Source organism: Aplysia californica, unplaced genomic scaffold (genome assembly GCF_000002075.1).
Source record: "Aplysia californica isolate F4 #8 unplaced genomic scaffold, AplCal3.0 scaffold00023, whole genome shotgun sequence".
NCBI classification, from domain to species: domain Eukaryota; kingdom Metazoa; phylum Mollusca; class Gastropoda; order Aplysiida; family Aplysiidae; genus Aplysia; species Aplysia californica.
The window spans coordinates 2,124,448-2,135,833 of record NW_004797293.1 but is presented as its reverse complement, the minus strand read 5'-3'; the positions used below and the strand labels follow the sequence as shown (position 1 = coordinate 2,135,833).

The following is an 11,386-nucleotide window of genomic DNA, read 5'->3' as shown; positions in this document are numbered from 1 at the left end:
CCCCCCCCTTTGTCCTGATGAAAGTTTCTCCACGCATAATTCTCCTGATGAAAGTCTCTCCACATTAAACTCAGAGGGAACTTCACAATCATTTCCATCAGAGACCTCTAGGTTATTTGTTGTCTATTTGAAGATTTGAACAATTAAACAGCACCAAACTATTTGTCTGAGTCTCTGTGTGAAGGGTCATGACATACCAACATGTTAGTACTTAACTCAGTCTTTTGAGAGCCACTGTATGAAATACTAAACAGCCACATGAGATGCTTATTTCTATAGTATCACTTCAAAGTTGCTAGGTCAAAACTCACTATTTGTACATTTCATATAAGTTTCACGTCTTTGTGTCATTTCTCTTTTGGCACTTGCTTTAGATGAGATTATTGGTCACTTCTGTAGATTGGTGGGACATTTTTGTCCTTAAATTATGGTATGCAAGGACTGTTGTGTGCAGTATATTGCTAGCTTTGGTACACTTTTGGCATTGCTTAGTAGAAAAGTTTTTTCCCTAGTTTTCTGAATTTACTCCAGTGACCTCATCATCCCTAGACATCCTAGTGTTGCTAAGTCTTCCACTAGCATAATTCCTGACTCACGTGGAGTTGAAACATCGATCTTTACCTGTGATAAAGAAATATGCAATAGTGTGATAGAACAGAGTGATGTATAAATATGATTATTTTGTTTATAGATGTACCAATACGTCTGTTTTGGTCTCTGGCATTTTTGGTGAGTTGATCAGAAAAACCTTTCCCAGATAGAATAATCTTGAGAGTCATATTTTTGGTTTCGAAACTTTCTCAGAGGGAGACCGGTGTATATCAGATTAAACAAGGCATATGCGCATGAGATAGATCTTGATCTTTTAGATAATTTACTTCCCACTCAGAATAGAGGCATTGCAGTGACTGAGGATTACAGTCAGATTTTTTTTTCACTCAGTAATGAATTTTTCTTACAAAGATAGTTTTTCTCTACCCATAATTTCAGTGATGTGGCATTAACTATCTGGAGCCTTGCTGTATACTGTATCTATTTGTACATTGTAATACATGTACTGTAAATAATGATTATTTTATAGAAAAAACATTCTACTTTTCCTCACTGTTTGAATTTCCATAAGTGTGAGTAAATGCCTTGAATGTCATCTTGTGTTGTGTCTACTTGTGTCCTGTGTCTTTTTGTGTCTTGTATCTAGTCTGATGATTGGAAGTTTCGCAGAAGAGAAAGATGTTCACAGTGTGTGAAATTATTCTCAGTCATCGAATAAAGATTATTTCCTCTATAAACCTGCTTGTTTGTCTGTTTTTTGGGGGAAAAATTGTGTGTGAGTGGGTGGTTGCTGTGGTGTGGTTTGCTCCTTCTTTCCTATCAAACATTTATTTGTCGGTGGTTGGCGGGTGCTCTGGTGTGGTTTGCTTCTTCTTTCTTATAAAAAATCTATCGTCCTTATCTCCCCTCCTTCTTTTTTATGTTTGTTACTCTCTTGTAACACCTCTAATCTTCTGGCGCTCATATGACCCTTCTGGCGCTCATATGACCCTATGCAGTTGCAAGCGCCATAAAACCTCTACTAAAACTTAAAAAATCTATCGTCCTTATCTCCCCTCCTTCTTTTTTGTGTTTGTTACTCTTTTGTAACACCTCTAATCTTCGGCACTTATATGACCTTATTGCATTGCAAGTGCCGTAAAACTTTTACAAAAGTAAGAGAATTGTGTCAGTCAGATTGTAATGAAGATGATCAATTTAGATAAAGAAAGAGAGATAGAGAGAGAGAGAGTGAGAGCAAGAGAGACAAAAATAGAGACGGAGAGAGAGAGTATGAAAAAAAATGAAGAGAGAACAAAAAAGAGAGGGAGATGGGGAGGGGAAAAAAAAGGGCGAACAGGGAGGCGGTGAAAGAGAGAAACAGAGAAAGGTATGAGTACTATAATGAAGATTTTTGTCCCTTGTCTTGATTTGGGGCCAAATATTTTTACGTTACTTAAAAGATGTGTCAACATGGTACATTGTTGTACCGTAGTAAAACGAAACGTGGAAAAGTAAAACTGTCTGATATTTGACGATGAGATGTAGAATTGAGCGTATCTAAACTAGGCTATATTCCTTACACCAAGCTTACAGCTGTGTGCTGTGTTGGGCGTTACCAACATGTCTTCCAAATAACAGCCGCACCTTCAAACGGCCGGCGGTGAAAGACAATCACTTGTACAAACGACCTCTTCCCATTTCTTCCCTTGTGGGTATTTTTTTACATTATAATAACTCTGCTCAAGACAATCACCTGTTTAAAACTAAAACAACAACTTTTCCCCTCGACAAGGGTGGTCGTTATAGAGGAGTTTGATTGTGCTTACAAGGTATGTCTTTGATATTATGCTGGGGATTTCGTCCACATGTGCTCCAGAAGTTGGTTGAAGTATGCTGTTTATTTCTCCAACTGACTGATCAATAACATGTATTAGGCCCATATCTGGCTCTTCCTCATCTTCCCTATCTCTTGCCCAAATACTGGGCGACTAATAAAGTATACCCCTAGATCTATCTTATCCCCCCCCCCCCCCCCCCCCCAAATCTCTTATGAAGTTTCTGTACTCCTAGTTCCCTAGTCTTTCTTTGGAGCTAAAGAGTATGTATTTATGTGTGTGCGAATCCACACGGGGGAGGTGTGTGTGTGTGTGTGTGTGTGTTTGTGTGCATGTTCTTGTCAATCTGTGACCTGTTAGCCATCTGATTATGGATAATAATAACGTGTGCCTAAACCACACGTTGGAAAGAGGCGTTTTCAGGAAGAGGTGGTATGCCTAGTTGACTGTCAAAATATAGCTTTTCCACTAAGTCTTTTAGTTCAATTTTGTAGATAGAATGTGAATCAGAACATCATAATTTACCTTTACAATACGACTGCAATCACCTTGACCTTTAAAATACGCCTAGAACAGAACAACAAAAGGAGTATATTGAGAAAAGTTAATCGCTTTTTGACTGAACTAAATAAAAGACTGCTATTGTGATGTCTGCTACATTTCTCTGGCACTACTTCCGGTTGTCAAGAATAAAACAACAACATTGTTGCAGACGAAAAAAGAAAGCCACGAAAAAAACAGCTGACCAGTAAATGGTTCCCTTTTCTTATTAATTCTCAGCTCGAATGTTCATGTAATCTGGTCAGCGTGAATTCACCAATAAACTGTTGCTTCCTAACATCATGTTCAAGAGAAAGGGTAAGGGTCTATAGAGATGCTCCGGATCTAGATCTAGATCTAGAACTAGAATCTAGACAAAGATGATGAAGCAAAAGAGAATAAGAAAAGGAGAGTGAGATGGAGGAAGAGGATGAAAAGGAGGTAGGATTGGTTTACGACGATGACCGCTCCGCAGATGAGAGTGTTTTGAGAGATCCGAACCCGTATTATACTTGTGGGGGGTGGGGTAAGAAAGATGGATGGGTGGGTTGTGACGTGTGTGAGTTGTGATTGTATCATAAGGGGCGTTGTGGTGGACAGAGTGCTGTTGTGTTGAGCGAGATGTCAAAGAGTGAACTACTAAAGCATTTTACATTTGTGTGCCCTGAGTGGAAGAGTAAAGTGAAGCATTCATGTATGTGTGTGAGTAAGATGTTCATGTGAGTTTGTTGTGATACATGTGGAAGAGTAAAGTGAAGCATTCATGTACTTGTGTGTGAGTAAGAGATGTTCAAGTGGGTTTGTTGTAACGAAGTGTATACAGACCCGGTAACCGGGAACAAAGTCACAAAGTATACAGACCCGGTAGGGGAACTCTTTTGTGATTTCGGAGGGTTTCAGCGCCCAGACCCGGTAGTGTGTGTGTGTGTGTCTGTGTGTGTGTGTGTGTGAGTTAAAGAGAGAGAGAGAGAGAGAGAGAGCGCGCAGGGGGAAGTGCTAGCAAAATGTATATAATATGACATGTCTGCCAGTTGGCAGGAAGGAACGAAAGACAGAGACAAACAAAGAAAAAAAGAATGCGAGCGATACAGAGAGAGAGAGAGAGAGAGACTGCTCGATTGAAATTATGACATTGTTCTTTTCTTCAAATTGTGATTCCTCTAACTCCAAAACAGGGGAAAAATGATCGTTCATCGAAAAGACATCCGCAATCTTCATTTAGTTTTAGATCTAGAATCTAGATCTAGATCTACAGTCTAGATCTAGGCTAGCCTCGAAACTAGATCAATGATTTATATCTGTCTGTCTAGATCTAGACCTAGGCCATAGATCTAGAAGAACCTAGTTCTACCCTGAGCCAAGAGGGTGCTGAAAGTTTCCGAAAACACAAAAGAGTTCCCCTACCGGGTCTGTATACTTTGTGACTTTATTCCCGGTTACCGGGTCTGTATACACTCCCTTGTTGTAATATGTGAGGAAGAGTAAAATGAAGCATTCATGTACTGTGTGTGAGGAAGATGCTCATATGAGTTTGTTATGTGTGGAAGAGTAAAATGAAACATTCATGTACCTATGTGTGAGTAAGATGTATGTGAGTCTGTTCTGGTGGTTGTTCTTTTTAGTATGTCAATAAAAATTAGTTCTGTCTTAGGCCCACTGTACAAAAGGAGTTCGCCTTTTCTTCTTTCCTCTTTTCAAACGCCTAGTTGTGCTTCAATTTGAGTGTGCTGGTATGGGGTGTTGGGGATGCCGGTATGGGGTACGTGCCATGACATGCGTCAAGTCTCGTTTATGGGTCTCCTTTATACACTATCTGACTAAAAACTTCACCCCACACCGACAGGAAAGGCTGGCCTCTCAACGAAACGAAATATTGTGTCGATGTTTTTGAAAGAACCGAAGTTATGGTAATACAAAAGTTCACTTCCGGAAATAGTCATCACAAAACACTAAGGTGCCGGTATGCCGTGCGGGGGCTCTAGATCTAGATCTAGAATCTAGATCTATCTAGAGATAAAGTAAAAGATTACACTTAGGCGATTGTTAAGATTCCCACGTTCCGATGTGCGTTTTTCAGGGTTAGGCTTAGGGTTAGGCTTAGATTCTAGAATCTAGATCTAGATCTAGGGATAAAAGTGAAACATGCCTGAGGCTATGAAAAACGCATTATTGGAATTATACGTGGGAATCTTAACAACCGCCTAAGTTTATAGGCTAATACAGCGAGCACCTAGCACACCCCTGTACTCTGTCATGACATCTGTGATTGGCCCAAATATAGGCTAGATGACATACTTCCACCATCCATTTTTGCCGTCTTCTTGGGCTTCCCACACCAGGTAACTAGAGATCTCACCGTGGCGAACGGGAACGCTTTGCTTGCCGCTGAACGCTGACTGCTTGGGCTGTGTGTGCATGCGCTTGTGTGTGTGTGTGTGTGCTTGCGCTTGTGTGTGTGTGCATGTGTTTGTGTGTGTGTGTGTGCACAACTTTGAGGAGAAGGTAAATTTATGGAATGAGAATTGCTGAGATTGTTTAGGTCTATAGATCTATATTAAAACATTATAGCACAAATTAATACAAGAAAACAAACACGGTGAGATCTAGTCAACAGTTACTGGCGAGGGAAACCCGAGAGTCTTGAGGGAAACCCCGAAAGACAAAAAAAATAGATGGCGGAAATATGTCTTCTATTAGGTAGGCTTACCAGAAACTAAATTTTCAAAGTAGCTGTAAGCCAAATTTATCTTTTCCATTTGAAAGGCCTATATCCACTGAGCATTTTGGTACCATTCTTTAACCTCTCAGTCAATTTTTAAGAAAATGGTAGTTGTTTTAAATTTGATCAAATTTGTTAAAGTCAGTCACTGGCTGCAGCCCCATGTTTGACAGATAATTAAAGAGTACCGGTAAATTTATAGAAACCCTCCCGTCTCAGAAAGGGTATTATTTTGTAGCTTTTAAAAATTTTTTAGGGCCCTGAACAAGATTTTGGCATTGAAAAACATCGCAAATGGTTAGTTTAGATGTTACGGCACTCTATTCCAGGGGGGAGCCCCGGAACCCCCCCCCCCTGCCCGACCTACTACACAGCTACAACGTACTCGCATGTCAGGGGGAGACCCCCTGAAACCCCCCTAATGACTATAAAAGCATGCATCATCCACAAAAAAATCCTAAAACTAAGCCTTAACTAAAAAATACTGACCTTATTCGTATATCCGACGGCACTAAAGTGGTGAAGGAGCTGACTTCCGGTAGTGGATGTGACGCAAAACGGGAGTGCTTCTTTAAAAATACCAGAGTACTAAGTGCACTAAACATCTCCACATTAACAGAGTACAATCACTGTAACAAATATATGGAGCCTAATTTTTTTCAAGACTGTGAGATCATTACAAATCAGTATTTTATCGCCTCAAACACGATGATCTGTCATTATTTCGACAAAAACACAGAGCGTTGACCCGGCCGGCGCCGCACTAGCCCCCGCGGCGAGCGAGTCGGCTCTATACTGTAGTGTACCCTGCGTGCCGGGTCACATGCTTTCCCAGTCTCGCGGAAGGATTGATGAAAAATCATTCCACGCTTATTACTTTATTCTAATAAGAAATGAACTAATCTTTTAATAAATACCTTTTTTAAGCCGGTATATTACATATTTCGTGTAAAAAAATGATCTTTTAAAATTTTGACGGTATTTTTAAAGGCTTTCTATTTAAACGCCAAAGACCAAATATATGCCAAGTGAAAGCCCGTTTAAAGCTCTACAGTTCTCCGCCAATGAAAAGACGGTATCTAATCATCCCTCGTTCTGCGAAGCATTTGAATGCACGCATGTCAATTTTTAAACCGGCCGACCACGCATTCCGAACGCGAGGGGCTTCACTTTCCTCGGCGATTCTCCAGCTCCTAATAATCGGACATATAAACAACTTACACCATTGTAACGAGGAAAAGCTGAACTTTTACAAGGTGTACGGCATTTGGTGTTTTATAGCGAAAGAGCAAAGAAACTGCGACCGGAATTACCCCGATTTCACAGATACCACGCGGTCGGAAGGCCTCGAGTGCCCGCGAGGCCGTGTTTATGCTACCTACTTCTATATTTGGGTCAATCACAGAGGTGTGCTAGGTGCTCCCTGTAGCTTCATGTGTTTATAAAAAGGCCTGCCTAAAGTCATAAAGTTTAGTTAGAAAGGTGCTCAAATCACATTTTATTATTGGCTGTCGTTGTTCTCACCTCGGGTGAGAATCCTGAATAGTATCCATTTTATTCTCACTGAGGGTGAGAATAATTATATTTATACTCTTACCTTGTCTGAGAATACGTAATGGATTTATTCTCACCTGGGTGTTGAGAACAGGTAGGCCAAGCCTAAATACATAATAAGACAATAGGATGATAGAAATTTGTGAAGTAGAGAGTGTAATGATTACACGCTACTAGAGCTGTACCCTGGTAACAAACCTGCTAGTGCTCGCAAGCCCTTAGTTCAAGTCACAAGCCTCAAATCACTAGGTCAGATCATCAAATCAAATCACCAGCATGATAAGTTGAGTCTAGCCTGAGCTTCAAGTCCACACCAACTAGCAATCCGCAAAGCTACTCGTGTCAGACCCCCTCATCCCCGTCACTCTGCTTGCAATCCACGAAGCCATTTACATCTGAAAGAGAGAGAGGGGGAGAGAGAGAGACCCCGCTCACAGTGTCACTGCGCGGCGTATCGCTGTTCGAGTCTTCTCGATCAATCGAAGGCTTGCGAGCAGCGGACGGCCGTCAAGTCTCAAATCCTGTCCGCAGCACAGAAAGACACTTGAGTCCCAGAATTTGCTTTGCCTCCCATGGCTTGCTCTGTGTCCCATGGCTTGCTCGCAACCTGGTAAGACACCTGTGCCTCCCTACCGCATTTGCAGGGCAACACCGCTCGCCAGCAGCTAGCAGCAAGACCGGTAATCCACCCTGCTCGCCACGTGAACTCTGAACCGTGGAAGAAGGGAGACACTGTGCTTGTTTTAGTGCAAGACGTAGAGAGCCGAAGCAATTTTTAACTTCCCGCCGTTGATCAGCTATGCGTGTGGATGAAGTGAGAGGCAACGTGGTATTGTAGTAACAGAGACCTAATCTAAAACTTAATAAGTAGACTTAGATTACCTTAGAATGGAAAACTCCAGGGGTTGTTGTGATTGGCTTTTGTATCGTATCATGTATGTAGCCTGTTTTGTAGATGTTTAACACTCCCAATGACATAATACAGAACATTTAGGAGACGGGCTAGGTCTACTTCAACCCAATGTCAGGGCCAACCTGGGCTGAGAGGGAACAATGCCGCAGCAGAAAGACGGAGGTTCTCAGTAAAAATTTCTCCTCATAGGAAATCGAACTGAGGTCTTTTGCGTGTGACAATGAAGCACTTGGCCCGTACACATTTTTTTAAAAATGGCCTTTGCATTATTAATTTTTAAGTGCATTGAATAGAGCTTTTTCTTTTTTACAACCCGACTATGGAAAAAAAAACAATCTTGCTCTTTTGGTGCAAGCCTCTCTAGTCAAATAACCAGAAAATTTTCTGTAAAAGTAATATGTACTGAGCCCACAGCCACGAGACATCACGACACAGTACTGCAAGACTGTCCGCGAGTCACAACCCACCGGAAGTTCCCCCCCGGTAGCGAGCGGAAGGCAAAGTAAAGCACAAGCCTCTGGCGCAAGCCGTCCGCTGCTCGCAAGCCTTCGATTAATCGAGCAGATTTCAGCTCTACACGATACCCTTAACTGCGAGGTTGACAAATTCAGTCGCTGTCGGCAGACTGTCGGGCGCTCAGTAACTCAGTTAGTTGTGGAAGCTTGCAAAAACTAGCAAAATGGCGAGGTTTTGTGGGCTTCGACTACTATGGTGACTATCGCATTGTAGTGCTGTCATTCTTTCATTTTCAACCAAAATTACTTTCAAAATGAGTGATTTAAAGGACGATTTTGCTGAAACCAGTGAGGAGGAAATTTCAGATGAAGATATCTCTATATGATTTCTGTTGATGTCTTTTGAACCGGTGTACTCACTCTAGCACAGAGGCCTTGAGGCTCTGTTAGGGATTGTGTTGAAAGACTGAAAAAGGTTTGGGATAGAAGGCTACTGGTGGGGTGGATGTAATAGCCTCTTCATAAATGATAGTGTAAATAGCCAGAGACTAGCAATAGTGAAAAAATGGCTTTCAGTTTTCATCATATCATTTAGCTTACGAGGGAAAACATTTTTGTTTCAAGGATTTTTTTGTGAGTGAGTTGTAGAATCTAGATCTACATGTATAACAGATGATCAGTGTTGAATCCTAAATTCCCATCTTTTCAGTGATACACTCTCAAAACATGTTGTTGTTGTTTTCAAATCCCTTTAGCTGCGAGCATTTCGCTCTTGGCAGCGCAATGCCTTCCTCAAGTAACCACATGTCCTTGTCATCTGGTCAGCGCCAGAGTAGAGCAGGCTTTGTAAGTCTGTAGATGTGTGTCGGAGCCTGCGTCGAAGAACTGCCAGGTTTGGGCAGTGGAGGAGAAGATGTTCAACAGTCTCCTTGTGGTAGTCACAGTGCCTGCAATGGGGTTCCCACATGGGGTTAATTCTATTTATGTGCTTGTTGGTGTGTAAGTGTCCTGTGCGCGCTCTGAAGATCAAAGTCTGATCAGCTCACTCTCAAAACATAAATGAAATAAAAAGGGCGGAAACAAAAAACCTGAGCAAGAATAATATGTGGAGTATTCTCATACTGTTATTATTTGTTGTTACAACAAGAAATATATATGTATATGTATGAAAACATATTGAATTATTGTGGGACTATTTAAACTTGAAGTTGAAGGACTAGGATTGTAGACTAGTTTAAATGCTATTATTATCAAAAAGTTACAATAAATTGTACCTAGTTAAACTATAGTTGTTTTTTCACTCATCACTGCATTTTTCTCTTTCTACACAATTATTGTTGTGGTCTTTGATGTGACAACTGCACACAGGTCATTACAACTGACTGTCAGTAGTCCAGTTTCAGTTAAAGCTGTTCATTTTGCATCACTTTTAAAGTTTTTTACTTTTTAATAAGAGCAAGTGTGCAATCTATTAGTCTAGGGGGTTGGACTAGTATTCAGATTCCGAAGCCTCACAATTCAATGCTTTAATTTTTAAATGATTTTACTTAATGATATGATGAAAACTGAAAGCCATTTTGTCACTATTGCTAGTCTCTGGCTATTTACACTATTATTTATGAAGAGGCTATTACCCCCACCCCACCAGAGAATTGCTGATTTTTTAAAATGACTTTCTTTTTTCTACCTTTTTCAAAATCCCTGTCACTTGTCAGCAGAGGACAAACAAGATAGTCTCCATCAGATAAACATCAAACGTGGAATCACCAGCCACTTTGCCCGCACACTCAAGATCCTGCAGCAGAAACACCTCCAGTCTGATGGGGAAGAGCAGATCTATAGGTGAGCAGTAATTGTAGGCTACATTATGAAGTGGACATACGCTTCTGTCCACGGTAAACACTCTCTTCATAAAAATCACCTCAAGACACAACTATCTCTATTCATAATTCACCTTAACATGTAAGTCATCTCTATTCTTAAGCTACCTCAATTTATAAGTCACCTGAAAACAAGTCATCTCGATTCCAAAGTCAGCTTAAAGAACTTATTTCATAAGTCGGCAATTGCTCATCATTATGAAGTGCCAGAGATCTGAAACACACATCATCAGTCAATATAATATTCACCACTCATTTTTCTTCACAGATATGCTTAAAAAATTGAAACTCATATGATATGATGAGAAACAGTAATGAGTTTTTGTTTTGTTTCCAGTAATGATTACTCCAACAATTTGTGCAATGCCCTGGAAGCTGTCTTTCTGCACGGCCTCAAGGATTCCGTGACTCAAAAGGTGAGCTTGGCTTGGAATATTTACAACTGAGCTACCGGTTTGTAAAGAAAAAAATGCGTGTTTCTATCTCTATTGACTATCTTATATAAATTTAGAATTATTTTGTTTGTGTTTGTTACATTTTAAGAAATAAATCAAGTGGCCTGTTGTTTATCAAAGGTGACTTTTTTCTGTAAGCCAATGTCTCTCATCTGTAGTTAGTTCTTGGTAAACATTCATAGTTTGTGGGGTAGATATTGGTTGAAGAGTAAGATGACCTAGGGAGGAATGAGTGTATAAAGTGTTTAGTTTTAGTTTTTGTAAGAGTTTTACAGTATTTTCAACTCGAAGTGGCCATGGAGTGCTGAAGAGTAGAGGTGTTACTAGACAGTAACGTACAAAGAAAAGAAAGAGGAGAAAAAAAGGCTGATAGATATTTTGTTAGGAAAGAAGAAGCAATGTGAAGGGGATTGAAGATGAACCTCATTTCATGCTATTTTGTCCCATGTATCTTCGGTCATTGTGTACTGCTCACCTGTTTTTGGGGGGTTTTTTACGTTG

The 11,386-nt window shown here is 40.6% G+C and overlaps 1 protein-coding gene across 1 annotated transcript in view; it reads left to right on the top strand.

The window, feature by feature from the left end:
- Positions 1–3,024: 3,024 nt before the first annotated feature.
- LOC101848489 overlaps positions 3,025–11,386 on the top strand; it is a gene marked incomplete at its 3' end in the record, with an annotated part of 41,489 nt that continues 33,127 nt past the window's right edge. The window contains 3 exon segments of the mRNA XM_013088431.2: positions 3,025–3,227; positions 10,266–10,392; positions 10,768–10,846. Of these exon segments, the coding sequence (XP_012943885.1) occupies positions 3,212–3,227; positions 10,266–10,392; positions 10,768–10,846 (222 nt within the window).